At 28.0% G+C, this 26658-nt stretch overlaps 1 protein-coding gene across 3 annotated transcripts in view; it reads left to right on the top strand.

Moving 5' to 3' along the window:
• Nucleotides 1–2634: 2634 nt before the first annotated feature.
• LOC123292233 (protein enabled) overlaps nt 2635–26658 on the top strand; it is a 37172-nt gene continuing 13148 nt past the window's right edge. Inside the window, exons 1-2 of one of the 3 annotated variants that reach the window (XM_044872808.1) lie at nt 24245–24268; nt 24752–24802. In XM_044872808.1, the coding sequence (XP_044728743.1) occupies nt 24771–24802 (32 nt within the window). In that variant the 5' untranslated portion in view covers nt 24245–24268; nt 24752–24770. Of the gene's footprint in view, nt 2855–19305; nt 19333–24244; nt 24269–24751; nt 24803–26658 lie in introns of those variants that run through there. The other 2 variants (XM_044872809.1, XM_044872810.1) reach the window with 2 other exon arrangements.

Raw genomic sequence — 26658 nt, 5'->3', positions numbered from 1 at the left:
GGATCCAATCGGAAGTTTCCATTTCAATCTAATTAAAGTGAATCGAAACTTATAAAGGGGAAGTATTTCCAGAAATTCCCCATATGATTTAAAAAATTTAATTCATAATTAATTTATCATAGGGTATACGATACAAAGTTAAAGTGATAATTGGATTGTATTATACAGATTAAAACCGCTGTTTGCGGTTTTCTTACTGTTGCAAATATTTTGTGATGATAAAAACTAAAAAATAGCTACAGGCAGGAAGTTTATTTTATTATTTTTGTAATTTATTTTACAGTTAAACTTATATGTTAATTTACAAAAGAACCGAAAAAGTTTATTTTAGTAAAGTAAACATAGATTTTGAAAGTTTTTGGAGATTTCTTCAGGAAATTTCTTTTTGGAGACTACCTGTTGGGTAATTACCTGTATGAGTAAAGTATTTGTTTTTGGTGATTTTTTTAAACGAATATCGCATCCCCAAACGTAAAGTGTAAAAAATTGATTGAAAAAATTTTTGCCGTTGAATGCTACTTTGTTCTTTCTACGTTTTTTTCATAAAAATAGATAAAAACAAAGATTATGTAGCTATGTACCAAGAAACATTACTACTGTGCCTTTTTTTAATATTTTAGATTAATGTTAAGAAATATAAATTTTTATTTACAATAAAGGACTTTTTTTTTCCAACTAACTACAGCACCATAAAAATAAATGTTTGTTGTTCGTTTGTTACAAGTTGTTATATCGGGTGCTACAAGGTTTAAAAGAGTGAATTTGGCAATGACTATGGAAGGCCTCATGACGATCAATTAAAATTTCAATGGGAAACCTCAATTTTTATTGTCGATTCTTATAAAAGACATTATTAAACATTTTTTTAGACGACTATAGTTACTCGACTTGTAAATTTTACCTATAAAATAACGGAGCAAATGTGGATATTCTGTTAGCTTAGGTGAACCATTTGTGTATTAAGGTAAGGACATATTTAAGTAATTTTTAACGGGGAATTTGACCTGAATTTTGAAGAAGAAACTTTAGTCTAAAATATTTTTCTAGTAGTTTGAGTATTTTCTTTTGATTTAGGTGGAATTTTCTCCGGCCAACACATTTTTTGTATGAATTATTTATTTTTTTAAATAGAATACATTCGGAAGAAATACTACTTAAATCGAACGAAAATACTCCAGCTACAGAAAAATGATTTAGACTAAAGTTGTAAAAGAAAATGAAGGTCTCACCTCCTAATAACTCTGACCTCCAGGTCAATTTTGACTCACCCAGTATATTATTAATAAACAAGGTATTACAACTAACGTAGTTAACTGTTTCAACATCGGATTCTTTTTACATAGAAAACTACTTTATACATTTAATATTCTGTAAATTTTTCTCGCCAAATGGTATGTCTAGACAATCACTTGATTTAATTGTAAATTCAATATGCAATATATAACATAAAGCTTTGTCTAGACAATTTCGGTTAGGCAATTGTTGAATTTGGGTTTTAATAACATTTATATAATTTGATTTTTTTAATCCCTAATTGGTGCATTTATTACTTCAAATCTTATTCCTAAGTGGTATTGCGAAGTATTTACAATTTCTTCCGAAGATTAGCGATTCATAGCCATTACAGGATCATAGGATCTCATAAATATAATAGATACTTGTATTGTTCGTCTAAACTAAATGGATGTTCATTATTTTGAAGCTTTTGTTTTTACGGCATTTTTTCCACACGTATAGATACTATTCTGCACTAGTGTTTCTTTGCCTGTTCAAACACGTCTTGTACCGATTTCTCTCAATAAACTTCTTTAGGCAAAATATATGCAGATGGCTGGGCCAATGGTGCATGAGTTCTGAAATTCAAGATTAGGTACATTGTAAAAAAAATATAGCAATTTGATTTCGTCCTCTTATTCCTTCTGTTTTGCAGTGGTAACAATTCAGAAAAAAAAGGAAAATGTTCCACTATGTAGGTAGGTATATAGACATAGTACATACAATCAATCTGAAAGTTGTGGGAAAATTTGAGCCTTTTCTGTCCTTTTTTAGATTTAGAAGTGATAAAATGCCCATGTGTCAGGAATCGAACACCAGGCCTCCAGCTTTTGAGACCTCCATTTTCCGGTAAAATATCGGATAGTGGGTATAGTGTGAAACCGCCCTAAGTTGTGCCTACTTTTCATGTGAAAATTAATTATTGTCTATTACGAACTGTTAACATTATTCAAGTGCTTCAGTTGTTTAGGTCATTTGCGCATGCTTTCCAATGCTACTTAATTAATTACTTTTTCTACCTGACTAATTAAGTAATAAGCGTAATAAGCTATTTTATTTAAACCACACTAGTTGACATTTAAATTAGAGGTTCAACTGTATAGATAAAATATATGATAACAATTATATTATATTATATATTATATAAAATACCCTTTTTTTATGTAAACAAAATTTATTTATCTTTGATAAGAAAGTTCGGTAATATTTTTAAGTAAATTAGGTAAATACAAATTCTTAAAAAATGTTAAGTATTCCCGGACAAAATTAAAATTATAAGAAATAAAGTAATGACGCAAGCGTGTACACAGTTAAATAAAATATAATGCTATACTTGGTATCAGTAAAAATGGCCGTGTTTGTATGGTAGGGTGTAGACATAACACTACACATAACATAAACTCTGTTCTAAAAGTATTCAAATAAAATAAATGAAATTTTGTGTAATTTCTATGTGAGACAATTGTTAAAATCAATGTAAAATTTACGAATTTTAAATAAAGTGTCGTTTGTTAACTCAAATGAGTACATTCTATTGAGTGTTGATGTTGTTTTTTGTGTTTTTTTTTTAAATAATGAGGTAAGTTGTAAAAAATTGCATTGGGAAAAACATTATTGTATGTAGTTTATTGCCCTCATATGCATTTTTATTTAAAATTTTCCAATATTTTTACTATAATGTATGAAAACAACATATCTAGTTATTCAGTTCAATTTTTATTTATGTTTTAAATATTGTTTAAAAAAATATTATGATTAAAAAAATTTCATTTCCGATGTCAAGTGAGCTTGAAAATAGTTTTCATGAATGAATTTACCAGGGAAATAGATTTATTTTCATGTATGAGTTAAGTTAAATTGAAAATAAAGTTCTATATCGATTTTTACCCCGTGTATGTGTGTGCAAGGGTGTGTGTTCGAGGGTTATTTTATATACCACCCGTAAATATTACGTCTTGTATTTAGTCATTCAAGTCTGTTTTCCTAAATATTTTCATATTCATTTGTACTATTTTTTTGTTTTCAAAACAATTATTTTTCATAGGTTTTTCCATCCCCCGTTTAGCTAGGACGATATTCAATCAATACCGTTTATTGCATAGTTAAAAATGAATGCAGTTTTATATTTTTTTTTTTTGGTCAATGAAAGAGTTGCTTAATTTTCATGAAAATTAAATTTTTTTTAGTGTAACCTATTTTTTTTTTAGTGCACACGTACTTTTTTCACAGGACATTGCTGTGTGAGATGTGTATAATGTTACCTACATCCAGACGTTAGGTAGTTCAAAAGGACATTGACTTGAAAATCCATACGTTTTTCTCCTTTTCTTCCTTATTATTTTCTTAAATGTGTTTTTTTTTCTCATGAAATTAGTTCATGCGATGAATTTTAACGGGTAAATTTCGTGAACTTAACGACAATATTTGAGTTTTTGAGAGAAAATGAGAAAATGTGATAGTGTTTTTTTATACGCGAGTGTTTCTTTTCAAGTGAAAAATTTGTGTGTAAATTTTTTGAAAAAATTAGAATTTTTCTAAGTACGATCCCGTATTATTCTAAAAAGTTTATTAACCTATTACTGCATTCATTCATTGTTGAATATATAAATTTCGTTACGTGAAAATGAGTACCTAATGTAGAAAAAGAATTCGTTGAACACACCCTAAAAATCTACGTTTCTTCTTCGAAATGTTTTTAATTTTTTACCCTATTTTTTGAAACGTGATTTTATTACAGATTAAATTTATTTTAGTTTTAAAATATGATCCTAAAGTAATTTTTTTAACTCGCTAATTTTAATTTCCGATGAGCAAATTAAAAATATTTGTAGTAATCTGATATGAGCATTAAAAATTTCTTTCAAGGGCCTCAAATTTCTTTTTAAAAAGGCCAAATATTGATTTTTTTTCTTTCTCAATTGAAATGATTGTTTTGATCTCTAAAATGACCCCCTCAAAGGTCTTTGCTAAAAATGTTTTATTTCTTAATAGAAAACACTTTATCTTGCAATTTAAATCATTTTTCGAAAATATTCTTCAGTAAATAGGATAACTCTCTCATTGGGTTTGCATGAATTGGTAGAAAGTATTTTTATGGAAAGTGGAGAGATTTTGATTTATTAAAGAGGTTATTTTTTATAAACAAATTGATATTCTTAAAATACACTTTTCTTCAAATAAAATATTAATATATGTTTCCCTTTTTGGGAGCCAGAGACGGATTGAAGACTTGATTGTCTAAAACTAATTGTAAAGAAAGTCAAAATGTTTTTTTTTTATACCATGTATATGAAATATACATGGTATATTAAGTTTAGTCCCAAGTTTGTAACGCTTAAAAATATTGATGCTACATAAAACGTTTTGATATAGGTGTTCATAAAATCACTTCATTAGTCCATTTCCGTGTGTCTGTCTGTCTGTCGTCTGTCCGTCTGTCATCGCGATAACTCAAAAAAAGATATCAATATGAAAATTTTACAGCGTACTCAGGACGTAAAAAGTGAGGACGAGTTCGTAAATGAGCAACCTAGGTCAATTGGGTCTTGGGTCCGTGGGACCCATCTTGTAAACCGTTAGAGATAGAACAAAAGTTTAAATGTAAAAAATGTTAATTATCAAAAATTAAACAACTTTTGTTTGAAACATATTTCGTAAACATCACTGTTTACCCGTGAGAGCGCAAATTGTATAGTATGTATGTTATGGCTCTATATACGTGTTACATGTATGTTTGTGTAATATGACAGAGTAATCAACACTCTCTATACATGGTATTTCAACAATTAACTCAGTCATTTGTTTGTTTTCACTTGTTTTTTTTTTAGATAATTTATAGAATAAAACCGTAAAGTTTGAACTATTCCGTTACTGATGCAATATCGATAGCAAGGTATTATTATTCAGTACCTAGTTCCAAAATTCAACGTGCCCAATGTTTTTGACTACTTAGTACATCGCTATTAGTGGTTAATCCATCTCTGGAGTAATATTAAAATTGCAGTTTTCAACCTTGTTGGGTACAGTTAAAATAAGAATAAACAAATTTGAAGTTAATAATAAATTTTGAAATGATTTTGAGTTAAATTTGAACTAAAAAGAAATTAATTCGTCTTAATAGTTTTAAGTGTAACAAAATTTTAAGGTTATATGAGCACTTCCTTATTATGGAGATAAAAGTTTGAATTTTTTAAATTGTTAAAATCAATTGTAAATTCATAAAATTAAATTTTTGAGAGATTTGACGTGTACTAATTGTATGATCATCTAATTGTGTGGATTTTGAGGAAAAAAAATTGGATATATTATTATTTCATTTTATGTTCATTTTCCAGGAATCGTGCGAGAATTGTAATTCATGAAAAATCCCATTTAATAGAAAAATGTTAGGAAAGATTTTATCCCGTATCTCAAAAACTAATCGAAAAGTCATTAAATGAACCCGATTTTTGAACTTTTTGGGTCAAAATTACCTTATATACTGGGTTTTATCGAAATTGGAGATAAAATAAATTTTTCGATTTTTTGAAATTTTTTTAAGGGGTACCCCTTTGAAAAAATCGGGAAAATCGCAAAAAAATTTGTGTTATGGAATTTGATGAAACTTGTTGGATGCGGTAATTTTGAACCAAAAAGTATAAAAATCTGGTTAATTTAATGATTGGATGCAGAGTTTCTGAGATATCGCAATATTTGGATCGATTTTAGCTCGTATCTCAAAAACTATTCGACCAGTCATTAAATGCACCCGATTTTTGATTTTTTTTCTGTCAAAATTACCTTATATACTGGGTTTTATCGAAATTGGAAATAAAATAAATTTTTCGATTTTTTGAAATTTTTTTAAGGGATCAAAATTATTGAATATTTTTTCAAATTTCTGCCACACATGGTTTTTTTTTTGCAAATGTCAAGTTAAAAAAAAACACTCTGTATATTTATTTAGAACAATTTTTTTTGGATTTGAACAACTTAATTTTACAATGTTGTACTTTTTAATTTGCTACTTTTGCTTGGAAAAAATATTAAGAAAAAAAAAGGTGACATGTTTTAACCGCATGTCTCAAAATTTTAGGATAATTTTATGATACCTTGTTATTATTATACAATGTGGTTTGTAAAAATGGTTCTCATAATGTTATTATTACAAATTATAAAAAAAATGACTAGTCTTCCATTTAAATCTGCAAATTATCAACTTAAATACCAACTAAACTAAGTAGGAGACAATTTAAAAACACGATAATATTTTAAGCGCTAAATTTGATTCAGTCACAAAATTATTTTTGTGGACTATATAGTTCCAAATTTTAAAATTTGGCCTATTGCTTTGTAACCAATGATTTCATCAATAGTTTATTTACTCGGGAAAGAAATCAAAATAGACCGTTTTTAAGTACCATTCAGTATTTATATGTAATACATTTTTAAAGTGTTTTTTTATTACTTTTAAAATATGATTTTGAAGTTTTCGAAGTACCTAAAAAAGTCCATGCTGTGAATAATAAATTATTTGTTTTCATTAAATAACAAAGGTTATGGCACCACTGTGTCCTTGTCATTCACTCACTCAAACTCAATGCCGTAATATAATTTTATTTTAAATATAGAATAAAATAAAATAAAAACTAATAATGCCCATGTTTGCAATCATCATTAACTTTGAAATTTATTGATTGGTTTAACGATATTAATTTTATTACACCGGCTGGCCATATTAGTCAAACTCATATCACTCTAAAGGTTTAACAAGATAATTGTTTCTTGAATAGATTTCTTTTTAGAAGTTCAGAAAAGTTCGACACTCAATAATTGCACAAGAGCTTTTATTTTCATTTCGCATGCCTTTTCTTAAGTAAAACTATTTTGATCCATGCTAAAAATTTGGGGATCATAATTCGACTTTAGATCAAAACTCTCAAAGGGGAAAAAATCGTAAAAAAACATGTAGATTGCCGTGGTAAGCACCTTTTAAGTTAAATAATTAATATATGCTTGGAACTTCGTGAGTGGTTTCCTTTGCCTTGAAAGTTCTGTGTTTTCAAATGAGCTTAAGCTATCGGTCTGAAAAAAACCTCTGCAGGGAATTTGTCAGATACTATGACCACTGATAATATTAATATGTAATTATTAATTAAACAATAAAATATTTTGTCTTGACAAAAATACTGCACCAATGAGCTTGCCTACTACCTCGAACATTCTGTACTCAAGTATTTTTGTTTTTCAATACATATATAGTTCAATTTTGCTGAATTATTTACTAATTAATTAATGTTATCAAGTGGTCATAGTGTCCCAAAAATTCCCTGCTGCGTTTTTTCAGACCGATAATTTAAATTAAAAACGCAGCACTTTTGAGAAAAGTAGAGAGAAAGTTTGGAAAACTCGTCAAAATGAAACCACTAACGAAATTTCAAGTATATGTATTGAACATTTCACAAAAAGGGTGCTGTCCCACGGACTATGATATTCCGTTTTCCATCCCTCTGGTATTAAATTAATCAAAATAAACACTCAACTTGAAGATGCCTTCAAATTTGCAACTATCTCTTATAAAATGAAACCACTGAAAACTTAATTAGCGTTTGCTGAAAGATCTTAAATTGTAAGTGCCGCTAAAATCTTTTTTAAAACTTTAGTTACTTTATATATCAAGAAATTATTCTTATTCTTATGAGGGCATATTACACGCGGTGAAGCCTCCAATACAATCATTTCTTATTATACAAATTAAATTTCACTTATTTATGTAATAAATACACCGTGTGCGATGTCCTTCTGTATGATTTCATCAATAAGTTTGCTGGTGAAACGGATGTAGATAAAATTCTATTTTTTAGACTATCATAAAATCAATTTAATGTGAAGGTAAAACTTTAAAAGGTTTTTCATTTAATCAATATTCAAAGATATTGTTTCGATTTTCATCAAGCATTTTAGTTTGGTTCGATGAATGAAATTTTATTTTCATTAGAATTTTCCTTTATAGTATGAAGTGAAAATACAATGTAAGTGGATTTCAGGACAAAAAAGTGGACTTCAAAATTAGCTAAGGATGATGTATGTCTGATACTTGAAAGCAAAAATTGATTTGCAAAAATTGCTGATTTTAAAGTTATAACGAAAGGAGAAACATTGAACTAAATCTTAATTGTAATTTTAAAAATTATAGTTTTTCCATGAATGGAGGTATGTATTTATTTAAAATGTTTCACCTTTCGTTACTTGTTCCGGAAATAATTGGAAGTATAGAAATGAATCATTTATTTACATATATTATTTTATTTTATGATATGAGTATTACGTACATCTAGTTTATCTACACGAACAACCAGAGTTTTTTAACATGAGTCATGTTACAATATAAAGAGTGTTTTATTTCTTTTAAAGTATAAACTTTAATATAAATTGCCATAATATTTATTAGGTTCATTGGAAACCTAATTTTATGCCATTTTTGTGCAAATATGATTTCGTGTCTTTGCATATAAAGCGTAGAGTGTGTATAATGCAAAGACGATGTAACTTCTATAACAATGTTTCAAAAATGTAAAAAATTGTACTGTGGAGTGTGGGTATTTGAAGCCGATAATTATATTGCGACGATAACCACGGCCTTTGGTATTTTTTGATATTTTTTTACGTTGAATCTAATAGAACTATCTCGGAGGCCGAAATGTGGTAGAGAGGCTAGTAATTCTCAAATTATATCAAAATTAAGTATCTTTTGAGTCCTAGTGTAACCCATTTTGGTAATTTGTTAATGTTAAGGTCTTATTTAACGAGTTATTTATGGTCGAACTATTTAACGATAAAGACATTTTTTATGTATTTTTCGAAAAAAAATTTGGCATTTTAATTGTAATATTTCCAAAAATAAGTATTCGAAACTGATAGAAATTTTTGAGCATGTTGGCAGTACCTAAATAAAGTTAATTAGAAAGCGCCAAGCATTAATTTAGTTGCCGTGGTAAATTCATCAGTTTTTGTGCTGAATAAAACATAAAAAGAAAGGTCTGAAAAGCATTGTTTTCGTTATAACTCTAACTCTAACGATTAAAAAATTAAATTTTTTAATTTTCATGGTTTTTTATAGTATTTCAAAAAGTGTAAGATATACTTGTTTAAAAAAACGCTGAATTTTTCAGGCGTTAAATACTCAATAACTAGGAAATTATTGACTTTTCGAAATATGTTTCAATGACACTTTTTGCTTAGAATTTTTTCCTATATCGATTCCCGCTGTCATTTTCTGCATAAACTGTTCCATACCCTGTGCAAGATTGAACAAATTTTTGTTTTTAACTTCTTCAAGTAAGCTTTAACAATACAGTCGAACGAGTTTTTATAAAGATTCATTGACTGTTTCTGGATTCCGAGATATAAATCTAACGGCTCTCTACTATATGTGAAAGGATAATTTTACAATAAATGATCAGTAAAATCGGCAAGGTCGATGAATACGTGTTTTGAAAACTTTACCAGAGATCCTGGATTTGAATTCTGTATTTACATAAATTTCTTTCTTGATCCTGAATAAAAATAAACTTATGTGTTATTTGTTTGCATTAAAAGTGACTTTGTAAATGTAAATATTGCACAAACACAAATTGTTTATATTTGGAGGTCTATAAACCATATGTTTTATATATTTTGATGGTAATGAATATTATATTATGTTTGTTTACAAAAATGTTTAAAAGCCAGTCATCAAACACATACTACACACTACACACTCAAAATATCATGCTTTAGTTTTTTCTGCTGAAAGAACATTTTGTTTTAGTTCAGTGTATATTAGCGTTACAGTATTGAAAATTCTTATTTCACAAAAATTTATTAGAACTGGTTTTGTTTATTTTATAAGATTACTTAAACCACACTGAAAAAAATTAAGATAATGACAACCTCATCCCGTAGTTGGTCGTTTCATATTGAAATAAAGTAAAAATATTTTCAAACAGTTGCCTTATGATTGGAACAAGTACCGCTAAATATTTGTATTTACAATAGAATGAAATTGAATTTAAAATATGAATTAATTGATACAAAATCACTGAAGTTAAATAAACAAAATCATTACTTCTATAAAAGAGATTGATTTTACTTAGTACTTAGTTGGAATATATAATCGTGTAAAAAAGCGAATCGATGAATTAAAAGAAAATTTCTTTGCGTTTGCTTTAAATAGAGTATTTGGTTACTATGGTCACATATCTATCATGTGATTGAGGCAACTTCATGAAGATTGTTGTTACCAGTTAACATAGGACACTAAAATTAATAGTAATCCATATGTCGCCGGTTCAAATCCGACTTGAAGAAAACTAATTTTTTTTTAAATAAACCTATTAACAGGTATAAACCTTTTACATTGACATCAGTATTTTGTTATAATATTAATATTATTCAAAACAATAATATTTTTAATAATATTCTATATGATCTCGTGATGAGGATGAGACAGCCTAATATCGGTTGGTATTAAGAATTTTCTTTTCAGTGTACAGTTTTACTTAAATACAATGTATCCGAATTTTCATAAATTGCGCCGTTTAATACTGGGCCGTACATTCTGTATGAGTGTGTTTATAATTTTTTTTTCAGATATTTTCAATGTAAATAAACCTGCTGTGGGTAAAATATACAACAGTACACTCAAATTATTTGCGAATTATATTTAGTTTATGTGACTTTATTTTAAATATATTTCATTCCCTAGTTATTTTTGTCATATTTAAAGGTATTGCATTTGCAATTTTTTACAAGTTTTTCTAAGTAGTTGAGTAATGGTTAAATAACCAATTTGAATCACCTCCAAAGTGGTTTCGAAGACGGTAAAATATTTTAAATTACAAGAAGGTTCCTAATAAAACTGTCACTAAATACTTATTGGGTTCTTGAATTGAGGTTTTGAGTTTACCATTTTCTACGGTCAAATTTGGTTGAAAATTATCAAAATATCTATCAATCGTTAGACCAATGTTAAATATGCTTATTTTTGAAGTCAATTATTTATTCTTTAAGTAATCCGATACCTTATCTTTAAACATTTTAATCAAAATTTCTTAAAAAATGTCCAGTATTTTACTGAAAGTTGTTACCCTGTTCGTACTTCCTTAAGGAATGCCAGAATTACTATTTGATTTATTTTTGTATTTTTATAAAGGTGAACGGTCGATTAAATTATAATTTTATGTTTTAAATATTTATCTAAAGTTTATATTTTATAAACTTAATGAAAATATTTACAATGAGATAAAGAAAAATCACAACACAATTAATTTAATTAACAGACAGCATGCACAGACATAACTAAACGAATTATTAAGGTAGTACAGCATTGACGAGACAGGAAACTGTATTTAAATCAGCAGTCATATTGGAGTTACTTTTTACAACTAAGTAATAATTCAAGACATTGTTAACCCCCAACTAAAAAAGAGACGTGTTATAAGTTTAACCGCTATGTGTGTGTGTCTGTCTGTGGCATCGTAGCGCCTTAACGTATGAACCAATTTTGATTTTTTTGGTTTTGTTTGAGAGGTAATTTAATGGAGAGTGTTCTGAGGTATTTAATAATGGAGAGTTTCAAGTGCTAATTTAGGGTTCCGTAAGCTTGAAGATTAAAAAAATTCCCTAGAAAATAACTCGAAAAATTTGCGAAATTTATGAAAAAACTTGTAAAATGATAATGAAAGCCTTATGTAATCAATCATTGCAGATTTGACTGTTTAACAAAAATTTGACATATTTTATTAGAAAGAACATAATTTTGATAAACTCTGTTGTACTATCGCGTACAGATAAAGTTTTAATAGTTCATTAACTTCGTGTAAAAACCTTTAATTAAGTTGCTGCATTATCTTAATGAGATATTTTAATTATATTCATATTATATTTATTTAAATAAAATATTTTAAGTACTTTATTATAACTAGATACTAAAATAATACAGATATTATTTTAATTTGATCTTGAAATTTTCGTATTGTGGATTTCAAGATTAAAAATTCATTTTAATTATTAGAAATTAAAATGTTTCTTTTTAGTTTCGTACGATAGCTTATTGATACTCTGAGTATTGTATAAATAGCGATTGATAAATCGAAAAAAATCGATAATATTCACTAATGTAGCATATTTGAACTCGGATTTACGAATTATAAAAATTGTATTATTGAAATTAGCAGAGCCCATAGTTTCATACTGAAGAAATATTTTTTTTTTTTTCAAGTTTGTAAAGCTTAAAAATATTGATGCTATGACCAAACTTTTGATGTGGATGTTCATTTTGGTGTGGGTGTTCAGTGTCTGTCTGCCCGTCTGTCTGTCAACACGATAACTCAAAAACAAAAAATGATATCAAGCTGAAATTTTTACAGCGTGCTCAGGACATAAAAAGTAAGGTCGAGTTCGTAAATGAGCAACATAGGCCAATTGGGTCTTGGGTGGGACCCATCATGTAAACCCTTAGAGAGATAGAACAAAAGTTTAAATGTAAAAAATGTTCCTTATAAAAAAATTAACAATTTTAAACATTATTTTTGTAAACATCTCTGTTTACCCACCAAATTATGTGCAAATTTTATAGTATGTATTAATATGGGAATATCAGTTATGTGTGTGTGGCTATTTAAGAGTGGATATCTTTCTTTACTTACGTGACATCAAAAAACAAACAATTGCGTCATCAACACTATCTTTACATGATATTTCAACCATTAACTCAGTCAATTGTTTGTTTTCATTTGTTTTACTTATCATATTTTGATGTAGTAATATATTTGGAATGGATAAAATTATTTTTGAATAAGACCTAGATTTTTAATAATAATATCAATATTTAAATATGAATATAAAATATTTACCTACATTTAAAATCAAAATGTTACCGATATTTTCATAATTTCCGATAAATACATAAAATTTAAATACTGATTAGTTTTCCACATCATTTACATTATTAGTAATACGTAATTAGATATGATTTTTTATTTTATAACTTGCAATTATATGTATTCTAATAAATGTTATCGAAATTGTTCAACTAATTTCTGTTCGTGTTAATAAAGATGGTTATAGTTTTTAAAAATGGCTTGAAATTATTTTTAAGAAGACAAGTAGTTGCATTATTATATTATGTGATCGTAATATTTTCGCCTGTATAATTTTCTCAGTTATTTTGTAAAATTATCGTTTCCCTTACTAAAAAAAATACTTCAAAATATTTATACTTGAGAAAAATAACTAATACAAAAGTTTTAAGATTCAAAAGTGAGAATCTGAGATTAATCTAAATTTCTAGGCTCCGTTTCTAGGTGAAACTGCTGGGACTTCTTACTCATACATGCAACTCTGAGAGGGTCAAAATACTTTTTGCAACATTGTAAAATAACAGCGACTTTCAAGTAGCGTTTTGGTGTTGCTTTTCTGGTACTTTTCTATCGAGCAATAGTACGGGAAGCAGTTAGTTTCCCGCCCTAGACCAACAAAATAATTTTCCCATACCGTTTCATCCAATTTTATTATTAATCTTTACTAATTTATAAAGCTGAAGAGTTCGTTTGAACAAACTAATCTCAGTAGCTGCTATTTCGAATTGAAAAATTATTTTAGTGTTCGATAGCGCTTTTTTTTGAGAAAAGCTATAGGCTATATGAAATCACGCGCTACTCACTCGCGTCGCTGAACGATTTAAAAAAACTACTAAATGGATTTTAATGAAATTTTAAAAAAATTTTAATTTTCAGTTTTCACAAAACTTCATAGGCCTTGTGTATATCTGATGGTAAAATATTTCAAAATTGTATATAAATATAATATGTTTAAACCACATTTAAACGTTTTACTATGTCGTATCAATCTGAGCTCCTTTAGAATTGTATTATGGGTGCCTTTCTCTCTAACCCTCCTTCTTTCTCTTATATGACGCGGACGAAGTTGCGCGGGTCAGCTAATTTGTTATATTATCCAAAGTTGGTCGCTACTTTTCTTGGTAACAATTTATAAAATAACAGCGCATGCTTTTCGAAGGAAACGAACATCTCCGAATTCTTATTGTGACCTTGGCGTCACAAAGTATTGCTTTTCCTAGTAAAAGCATAAAATACTATATTTATCAAAATTTATTTGCTTTAGGTTCGAATTTCTCCCTTGCTCTCTCAAATTGTTTTCATATTTCAATTGAATTAGTTTCGTTTTTTTTTTGACGATTGATGAAAATGTTTACTAAATTAAAATAAAATTAGTATAACTCTTCTTTCTTACTCGAAATTCATACAATAATATCTAAAAGAGTATCGGACTACGACGAAAGACTTTTGCATTTACTATTCATTATCTTCTTGTTTGAATATTGTGAATTGTCCTTACTACAATTGTAGTTGAATTTTTTTTTGGACTGAAACCAGTCTTCTCCCCGACCCTTCGTATGGCTCTCACTTGTACTTTATTTTAGTGAATTGAAGCTTTACATGAGATAAAAAATATTTGTACACTTCCCTAAAGATACTACTGACAGTGCAGAAATATAATAATAAACACTTGGCATGTTATGAAGGTCGTGTTCGTACAAGAAATGTTGCAGTACCCCTCTATATTTTGTAATGAAGGGTCGTGTAATGACAAATAGGGGTGACATATGTCATTCACGTGCCTCTTATAAACTGAGGCTAGTTACTATTATTGCCTACCGATGACTGTACGTCGTACGTACAAAATAAGTTATATTTAAAGAACTTGTCTGATTCAACATTAAAAAAAAAATCTATCCAAAAAAACACTGGGTATGTTGATTCAGAAACTCTTTCTTATATCTATATCTCTAGGAATACAATAAAAAAAAAACAAAATAATGAATTCATGATTTTTATCTATAAAATAGTTCTCTCTTAGTGGTTCCATATATATTTCTAGGAAAGTAACAAATTCTATATATTAGAATAGGGATGACGAACCACTGTCACGCGTGCCATTGATTGCACGAGACAGAATATTTTGGGCATTATATTACGAATAAACGCGAGTGATTTTAAAAACGCAGGCTCGTTTGTTATCGTTGTTACATCGCGAACTGCATTTTGAAACAAATCACAAATCGTTACCAAAAAAAGTGAAATAGAGCAAAAGAAAATTATTTGCAATTGCAATTACAGAAATAAATAATCGTTTATGATTGAATATGTTGCTCGACATAGTAATCCTTTTCAAGAGAGAATTTTTTAAATCCTTTTGAAGGAAGTCTGGTTAGCATGCGCGCCCTCACTTTTTGATGATTTCGATAATAAAGATAAGATAATTCAGCGCATCCAAGTTTCACTTATATGTAGAAACTGGCTGTAAAAACTGACTATAAAGAACCTTAAAACTGGCCGGAAAAGTAACAGATCAACAAAAAATTGACAATATATCCGCTCCTTATATATGGCTGTGTCTTGAAGAAAGTGTTGACGTTACTAAATCGGCACGTAGGCTGTAGTCTATATAAAATTTAGCAGTTACCCGTCCGAGTTGCTGTTCGATTTCGAAAACTATTGAATGGATATTAATGAAACTTTAAAATTTATGATATTATAAAACCAAAAAACGTATGCTACGAGATTAAAATTTTTAGCATTTACTCCTAATACTTTTTATAGATTACTTATTTGATCGATCTTGGAATTTTGATACATAATCATTGTTACTCAAGTCAAAAAATCTTGAAAATTGAGTCGTTTTCCAAATATTGCACCCCTAAGTTTAACAAAACAATTTGTTATTTTCTATTACTAAGCAGAATTCTGAAAACAAATTCATCAACCAAATTTTCGAAAATTGCTTTACATTATTATTCCATACTCAAGTATGGCAATCTTCGAAAATTCATATTTTATACATTTTGTGATATAGGTGCTATCTTTGCAGTTTCATCCCACTCCAAATTCGAATTGCAATATAATTGAATAAAAACTTTACTGATATGATATTTTAAATTCGTTTTATAGCTGTACCTGTTATGCAACAACAAATTCAGTTTGTTTCAACTTTCAAATACATTCACTTGTATTTGGACCCTTTAAGTTGTATTCTTTTTAAACACCTGGCGCATCTGTTTATCGTTGTGTTATCGTTTAGAAGAAGGTGTAAATTAAGAAACTGGTGTTTTTGAATGAGAGTGATTGATGGTATTAATTGAAACAGAATAGCTTACAGATGTTTTTTAAGAATTAATTTTAATATTTTTTTAAGGCTTATTAAGGCATTACGTTGCATGTCTATACTTTTTTCTGTAAGAGTAACGATGATGATTTTCGAAGATTTCTAATATTCATGATAGTTTGTTTAAAACTTAGCATAAAATGATTGATGAATTTTCTTCGCTTAGCCTAATGTTTAGTTTTTCTCAGGTCAATGATTTAAAATATGTTTGCTTACTAACTTTTTTTGTCAAAGGTGATATTTTTAAAGATATCGTATCGCCGCCGTGAGTATTTTTACATACAAATTTAAGAGAAGTTTTGTCACCTTGTGAAATCTAATCTAAGAATAACTGAATAATTTTGTGCAAGAATTGTTATCAATCCTACATAATTTTCATTGCCTACTTCCGCATTTTAATTTCCTGCTAGGAAGTTATATTTATCATTTATATTTTGTGATAAAGAATTGGCAAATATTATCATAATGAGTTTATAAACAAATGAAAATAACTAACAGAGTCAACTTTTGAAATAGCCTACATTACTGAGTTGATGCCACTATTCTAACTGCTCATAAAAGACCTTTTCATCGATTTGCTTTTGTTTCGGACTGTTGGTAAAAAACTATTTAACCTAAGTAAATGTAATATATTTTATCTTTACCAAACAACGCTTTTGACTAGGATAGAAGGTATGCGATATGTCTTTACTTGATTGAAATCTGTCCGAAACAAAAAAGTATCATTTTGTAATGTACAGAATATGGGCAGTGTATATCATATATGGTATCCCTAAAAGGTCTGTACATCGTTATACCTGGTAAAGTTTAGCCGAAAATCGACTGATTTATCAAACTTACCTGAGTTAATAATTGCTTCTTTTGGGAAATACGGCCTTATAGTTGATATTTTGAAATCGTTTTTTTAAATTTATAAATGGAAATAGTTAAAATGGAATACAAGTTGATTTTATTTGAGTTTGATATGGTAACCCAAGTTTATCAGACACAAAAAGCATCAAAATCATGACTTATATCAATTCATTAACGTAGGAAGAACCCCTGACAGAACTCCTCCACATTTAACATTCGTTTTAGCTTTTGATTAAAATTCTTGAAACTCCAAATACAGTATGATATTTCCCAAATGGGAAGAGCCTAATCAAAAATCCAAAAAGCATTCGCTTCGTAATTGCAACACTTCCAAATTTTTTTTTTATTCCGAGGCTTTTTCTATTTCAGTCAGCGTAGCATTCTTAGAAAAAACTGAAAATACATGCTTCAATTTCGGAGACCAATATTGTAAATCTGCGGGGGGGGGGGCAAATATTGCTGAGACTAGTTTACAAAATAAGAATGAATAAGTGGCAAAATATTTTAGTGTGTTATTTCAATTTTTTTAAAGAAATTATTCAAAATTAATCGTAGAATTATGAAGGTAATTCAACAAGGAAACATTTGTTTTACGGTCAGTGGTATTAACTTGCTGACGACTGACTAGATTATTTTATATGTAATACGGGCATGGCATTATGATAATAACTACAATATGAACTAAACGTAATTTAAAAGCTTCGTAGTGCTAAATAGTTTGTACAAATGGGAAATACTATTTAATAAGAAGATTACGAGATATTCATGTTAGAATTTAAACTAACAATAAAATTGCTAAATGTTTTTTTTTTCTTTTATTATCCGACAATAACCGAGCAGTTACTATATAAATATATACAGGGTGTTCCGTGACTCAATGGACATAGCGTAGGAGAGTATTCTTTGGACAATTTTAAATCGAAAGTGCCTTATATGTTTTTGTCCAAAACCCAATAGTTAAGGAGCTATATGCAATTATGTCCCCAACAATAATAGTCAAGAAGAGTTAACTTAATAGTAAATTAAGCCCGTTTCACTGGGCTTAAAAGTAAAAAAAACACCGTTTTATAGCCTCCACCTCTCTTGATGTGCACAGTTTTCAATGTTGTTAAATGCAAATTAGCCATAATTCAAAGAGTATATCAGAATGGTTTGACATTTTCTATTTTAAGTTTTTACAGAATACTTTATAGTTCAAAATGATGATTATAGATCTGATAAATTACAGATTTCTGTAAAAATTTAAAATAGTAAATGTCAGATTAAATTTTATTTATTTTTTAATATATCTTTATAAATTAAAGCTCATGTGTTATTCTGAAGTATGAGCTATATTGCTGTACAGTTTCATTAGAAACCATTCACTAGTTTTAGCGTGATAACGTAACAAACAAACAAACATCCTTACTTTCACATTTATAATATATAGAGATGACTAGAAATTTTGTGATATTATCTCCAAGTCTATTACAACTACAACGACGTATACTATATTACTGTATCATTCTGTACAATGACAATAGCAAAATAACATCTCTTTAATTGTGGTTTAACATTTTATATGAAATGAACATAAAGACGAATGAAATGATTTAGTGTACAGTAGGATTAAATATGGTTTAAAGGCGCTCACGGTCTTCTGATTACATGTCCATTCATACATTTAGTGTACAGTACAGGCGTACAGTCAGTAGTAGTACAGTGCAACATGGAAGTGAGTTTTAAAATGTTTTTTAAGAGTTTAAATGTGACAGTTTAATTTGTGTCAGCGAAGCAACAAAGAGGATGAATTTAATATACACCCACTGTATTCAACATTCACTACAGAAACAGATTATTAAATATTATTCAAATCAAATTATCATATTTTGGTGTATTCAAACATCTTTGTTTTAATTTTTATATTGTTTTGAATAATTTTGTGTTTGTTTTTTAAGTGCTTGATTTGTAATTAGGATTAGGATTTTTTTTGAAATAAAGGTGGTAGTTTTAGAGTATGGGGTAAGTTTTTTATATTTTGTTTCTAATGAAAATTCGCGGCGAGAAATACAATCGTAATGTCGAAAAATATTGACATTCTTGATATCTATTTACTTATATACAGTGTGTATAGGAGGATGGGTTATATTCTTTAAGATAGACTGAAATCACCTGAACCTTAATGATTGGATGCAGAGTTTCTGAGATATCGCAATATTTGGATGGATTTTAGGCCGTATCTCAAAAACTATTCGACCTGTCGTCAAATGTACCCAATTTTTGTACTTTTTGGGTCAAAATTATCTTATATATTGAGTTTTATCGAAATTGGAGATAAACAAAATTTCTCGATTTTTTGCTATTTTTTTAAGGGTACCCCTTTGAAAAAATCGAGAAAATCGAAAAAAAATTTTTGTTTTGGAAATTGATGAAACTCGGTGGATAGGGTAATTTAAATTCAAAAAGTACAAAAATCTGGTTAATTTAATGATTGGATGCAAAGTTTCTAAGATATCGCAATATTTGGATCGATTTTAGTCCGTATCTCAAAAACTATTCGACCAGTCGTCAAATGCACCCGATTTTTGTACTTTTTGGGTCAAAATTACCTTATATACTGAGTTTTATCAAAATTAGAGATACAAAAAATTTCTCGATTTTTTGCAATTTTTTTAAGGGGTACCCCTTTGAAAAAATCGAGAAAATCGAAAAAAAATTTTTGTTTTGGAATTTGATGAAACTCGGTGGATAGGGTAATTTTGATCCCAAAAGTACAAAAATCTGGTTAATTTAATGATTGGATGCAAAGTTTCTGAGATATCGCAATATTTTAATCGATTTTAGTCCGTATCTCAAAAACTATTCGACCAGTCGTCAAATGCACCCGATTTTTGTATTTTTTGGGTCAAAATTACCTTATATACTGAGTTTTACCGAAATTGGGGATAACAAAAATTTCTCGATTTTTTGCAATTTTTTTAAGGGATACCCCTTTGAAAAAATCGGGAAAACGCAAAAAAAAATTTTTGTTTTGCAATTTGATGAAACTTGGTGGATGGAGTAATTTTGATACAAAAAGTATAAAAATCTGGTTAATTTAATGATTGGATGCAAAGTTTCTGAGATATCGTAATATTTGTATCGATTATCTTTTATATTATGTCAATAATGATGGTGCTATAAGGTAACAAAATAATTTTTAATCGAGTTCTCGCTCTGATTTCAATCTCTCATATACGTACTTACTTCATTTATGTTAATTAAATGATACAATAACTTTTTGTACTTAAAACAAATCGTAGGTTTTTGTTGATTAAGTAATTGAGCACAAAATTCGTAAATATTCTGATTTTAACAACATCAGTATTAAGTAAATCATAAATTGTGTTAGTTTAATGTGAAATTGTTCGTAGTTTTTGCTCTAGTGCTGTTTAAATTTGTGTAATTTTGAACGAAAATTAATTTTCGATTTAGTTTTATTAGAAAGAAGTCATACATAACATCACCCACCCTTTCTTTCCTAAAGGGGATGACTTAATCAATAAAAATCAATTTATTTTTAGTCAAATGGTTTTGAAGTTATTTTATAATTAAATAAATTGAATTCGGTCACGTTAAGTTACTAAAATTTTTATTTTAGTAAAGAAAATTGATGTTTTATATTAAAAGCTATTAACTTTATGTTCTTTTATTTTTTTATTTGTCTAATTGAAATAGGCTTGACACAGAATGATCAATCTTTTGTCACAAGTTCGTCAATTTTATGGGCCAAATTACGTTTAATTATTGAAAGGGATATGATATTTATACGCTGCTCGTCGCAATATTAATCGAACGAAAATAAACCACCATGCCATTTTTTTCATCTCTAGGCTCTAAAAGTTGCCATACCTCTCTAAAATTAGTAAATCTGCGTCTTCGCGAAAATATGGCGGCTGTTTGTAATGTGAAAAAAAATATGATATGATGATTTTATAATAAATTAGTAGAAAATGATCCAAATTTTTAGTATGTTGTAGTTAACGATATAAATTATTAAATCAAAAAAAAATTTGGGTATCTTATCGATCAATTAAGAGAGTAATTAATTAATTAAAAATACACTAAATAACATAGCATGATATGAGGATGGTATGTTATTTAGTGTATTTTTAATTAATAAAAACTCTCTTAATTGATCGATAAGATACCCAAATTTTTTTTTGATTTAATAATATGTATCGTTAACTACAACATACTCAAAATTCGGATCCTTATCTACTAATTTATTTTTTTCTATTACTGGCGAGGGAACATCCTTAAGAAAGAAATTTTAGTATATTTAGAAATTAATGTGTCCGAACGTCGTAATTACAAATGATTTGAAATTTCGTGTAAGCACCTCCAAGCTTAAAAATTGTATATATACGATAGAAAAGTAAAAGATTGTATAACCCACATTTCTATAAAACTTGGTTTACATCAAAATTGATCGATTAGTTTGTCTGATAAAAGGTTATAAATGTAATGTCACTTCCCGCCTTATTTACTTTACAACCTTTTACCAGACAAACCAGTAGTCAATTAACAAAAAATTTTATAAAAATGTAGGTTACAACCTTTTACTTTTCAACCTTCGATATCTTCAATTATAGTCCGCGGGACAGCAGCTTTTTTGTTAAATGATCAATACATACTTGAAACTTCTTGAGTGTTTTAGTTTTGGAAATGAGCATTATAACTTCATATTTAATCTAATTGGTCTAAAAAAAATGATGCAGGGATTTTGTCGGACACTTTTACCACTTGATAACATAAATAATTATTTAAAACATTTTAATTTGCGTAAAATTTCAAATAGTTTTCCATAAATTTTTCTCGTATATTGGATATATTTGAGAATACGTTCTGATCATTTTTCTTTAGGTAGAATGAATAAAGTTCAAATTATTTTTTAAATCTCAAGTAAAATTTTTATGATTTCAAATAATATAATATATTATTTAGGTATTTCTTATTTTTACCTTTCATTTACTCGTTTTTAGTTTTTTAAAGTTGTAATTAGAACTTTAAAAAACTAAAAACGTTTTTTGTCATTTGTAAAGAAGATTTTTAAAAGTACATTATTTTGGCGATACCTAACTTATTGCTTATTTATTTTAAATATTTTTTATTAGCAAATATTCAAAAAAAGTTTTTGGGAATAAATATGTCTTAAAGTATTGAAATATCTAAGTGTCGAATGAAAACACTTCTGATGTACCTGATATAAGTGCTTTAGTTAATAAGAAATTTTTATAAGCTCATTAGCCAATCAACCATAGTGATATTTTAAATTCAAAGTGTTCCAAAAGAAGAAGACCCAATCAAATAAAAACATGGTGGCATTTTTACAATATTGTTGTTGGTATGAATATATAAATAATTCTCATTTGATTAAATAGTTATTTTTGCTTAATATTTTTAGTTGCTTTTTACATTGATTTTTCAGTAGTTAAAAAAATAGTTAGACAAATTTAAAAATTTCAATTTTAATAGACAGTAGTTAAATGAAAGTTTGACTTAAAATTCCCGAATATCACATGAAGAACCTAATAACTCTATTACACAGAGCAGAGTAGCGTAGCTGGAAGCGTGCTGGGCTCATAACCCAAAGGATCTTAGATCGAGATTATGCTCTGCTAACAGAATTTTTTTAGTCAAAATTTTCCTAATCTCTGAATATTTCGCCAGAGACGCCTCCAATAAAAAATGGCCTCAAAAAAATTTCTAGAGTTTGATGGGGGGCATAATGTTCTGATATCAGATTGGACCTAGTTCTTCAGGTTGCTTTAATACCCAATTTAGATTCTAAACGGTAAGAGATAGAATAACTTTTAAGGAAGTTACTCGGAGTCATAGAAAAAAATAAATTAGTAGATAAGGATCCGAATTTTTAGTATGTTGTAGTTAACGATACATATTATTAAATCAAAAAAAAATTTGGGTATCTTATCGATCAATTAAGAGAGTTTTTATTAATTAAAAATACACTAAATAACATAATCATCCTCATATCATGCTATATTATTTAGTGTATTTTTAATTAATTAATTACTCTCTTAATTGATCGATAAGATACCCAAATTTTTTTTTTGATTTAATAATATGTATCATTAACTACAATATACTAAAAATTTGGATCATTTTCTACTAATTTATTTTTTTCTATTACTGGTGAGGGACCCTCCTTAAATTAGAAAGTTGATCCGGATAAAAATCTAACAATTTTTGTTTAAAACATTTTTTCGAAAAACATTAGCTCTCGGTAATATAGTTAGTTAGTATCGATAATTGTAGATCAAAGTCATAGACAATGGCAAATGTCCTTTATTGCTCTTGGCAACTTTTGGCTAAAGCATTTCTCCGTACTTAACGTAATGACATATTTTCAAGTCGCATTTTCTCGGAAAGCTGACGATTTTCGAAAAAATCAGTGGTTTAGGTGAAAAATGTTAGTTTTTTTATGAGGATCAACATTTTAACCTTAATTAAGTGTTATTCTATCTCTTACCGTTTAGGATCTACATTGGCTATTAAAGATACCCAAAGAACTAGATCAAATCTGATATCAAAGCATGGTGTCCCCATCAAACTCTACAATTTTTGTTGAGGTCATTTTATTACTGGAGACGCCTCTGGCAAGATATTTAGATGCATTGATTAAAATGGCCGACCATATACATTAAACCGAAATTTTCTGAAATTTTAGTTGGCAAAAACGCAAAAATAGAAATCGTAGATAAAATGTGTTATTAATTCTAGCAAACAAACTAGAATAAAAAGTATTTGAATAAAACTATGAGAAATTTTGATTTAGTGTTGTTGAAAAGTCTGATTTAGAGAGAATATATTGAACGCGATGAAGCCGCGGAAGTAAATAAAAAATTAATAATAAATTGATTTGTATAAATACGGTGTATGTAAATTTAACTGCCAGGTATTATGATTTAAAACCATTTACTACTAAATTTAGTAGCGTCGGATTTGTAATTGATATTTTAAGTATATAATTACAATATCCAACATTGAAATGATTGATGAACCTTCGTGTACAATAGTTCACCGATAGAAGCAAACGATTGAAAGTGAATCTTTAAATGAAGTTGATTTAAGTGATTCACAGTATATTAAGTACAAAATTAAAATATACCGTTACACCGTTTATATTTGATTTTATTCACTTTCGATGTATGTACATGTTCATTCTCTCCGCGGTGTTACTCGCGATTAAAAGAGAGTGATATTTCTCGCGATTAAAAGAAATTTTGGCAGTTTTTATCCTTACTGTGTAAATTAATCAAGCATTCGAACTTTTACAAAACTTAAAAATAACACATAATACATTTACATTTGTATGTTTATTTATGTGTTTACCTATTATTTTTTTATATATTGTACCCGTTATTCTTTCCAATTTCAGCACAGGAAGTACTTCCGATATGACGTCATCAAGCCAGGAAACCCGTAAAAGGTATATTTATTGATTAAAAAGATGATGTTGATGATGATCGGTGTTCGTTGTTGAATGTCAACTATATATTATTATTATATGATTTATATTTTATTTATTTGTGTCATCGATAAAGTGTTTGAATTTGTTGTTGATACATTTAATAATATATATATATATATAGTTTTTTTTTAAATAATTATCATGGCCGTAACTAGAAGAGACTAGTACCATAGATTAACTCAAATATAGGGCACTTGGTGGCAAGTTTATATTAAGAATGCTTAGGTATTCTTGAAGAAATACAATTGAACATAAAATTGAACGTTTAAAAGCGTGGGGTGTTCTATATCTGTTAAATAGATTAATTTTATAAGAGTGCACATATTAACAAAACTTGTTAGTTTATTTTTTTTAACCTATATTTTAAAGCAACGCTCATACTATCCAAATATATGTCTTCCCTGCACCTCCATCACTGGTTTCTATTTAGTATCTTATTTACGAATTTCGTTATGATAGCAGGTTATGATCCCCGGTATAAAATCACATAAAAGCAGTATTGTTTTTCAAATTTCGAAAAACTGTTTAAAATATCTACTTATAAATGTTGGTTGTGTATTTGCTCGGCTTTAATAAGAAAATAGTAGGTATTGAAAATTCTGGTTGGCTGTATCCTTGCTATAGTCAAGTTTAATGTAGATACGTCTTTGAATAACAAGATATTCAAGCAATAAGAATAATTTTGGAACTTTATTAGTTTTAAAAAAAAAGTATACCTAATTGATTGCTAACTGTTTTTTCGATATGATAATTACCGACTGAGAGTTTGATTACATTAAATTTCATAATGAGAGATTTTTCAAAATATTTTATTCACAAAATTACTAGAAATTGAAATAATTGAAGTTCTGGAATTGCAATTAAATTCTACTTTATATACAGGGTAGGCCATTTTAATCTATACATCTGAACATCTCACCAGGGGCACCACCTTTAAAAAATGACCTAAAGAAAAATTGTATAATTAACTTAATATAATAATAATAAATATTACCTCAATACTTTCAAATACCTGTTTACAATTCTAGATAAATACGGTGGGAGCGCAAATAAATACATAAGTACATAATAAGGTAATATAGTGCATTATTTATATGCGCTTCCACCATTTATTGCATTTAGTAATTTTCTTAAATTTTCTAATGTTAAGCTCAACTTAATGTTTTCTTTCACACAAATCTTCTCCTGACAATAATTAACACAACAATTAGCGAAATGGTTCCATCCGTTCACGCGTGATTTGATGCCCAGAAAAAATAAGAGTTCATTTTTTATGTATATAGATGGTAGAAAATTAGGTAACAAGTTCCTTATCACAAAAACGATAGGTTACGGCCATGATAACTATAAAATCTTTGTAGTAAAATTTTTGCTACATTTTTTTAGATAGTACAATGCAGGTGTGCTGCTCGATCAATGTTGGCTGTTTAGTTTAGTTGTATTGCTTTAATTTTGTATAGTATTTCTTTGTAACGCTTTTAAAATGTTGTTTATATATCAAAATATATATTTTTATTATCTACGTTTTAAAAAAGTCATTTTTAATAATACAATGTTATATAGATGTTACTATATTTTTGTTTACATAACCTATTTGTTGTGACATTTATAATGTAATTGGGTCGATTTTGATGTCGATGTATAATGTATATTATATATATATATATATACTGCTTGTATAAAAATGATTCATGAATATGTGATATGCATTAATTATTATGCTACATTTGAACAACTATATTGACGCGACTTGACCATGAAGTTAATTTTTTACCCAACTATAACGAGGGATGTCTGTATAAATGCGGAAATTC

This window comes from Chrysoperla carnea, chromosome 2 (assembly GCF_905475395.1).
Source record: "Chrysoperla carnea chromosome 2, inChrCarn1.1, whole genome shotgun sequence".
NCBI classification, from domain to species: Eukaryota; Metazoa; Arthropoda; class Insecta; order Neuroptera; family Chrysopidae; genus Chrysoperla; species Chrysoperla carnea.
Note: the sequence above shows the minus strand (reverse complement) of the source record. Positions and strands in the feature narration are given on the sequence as shown.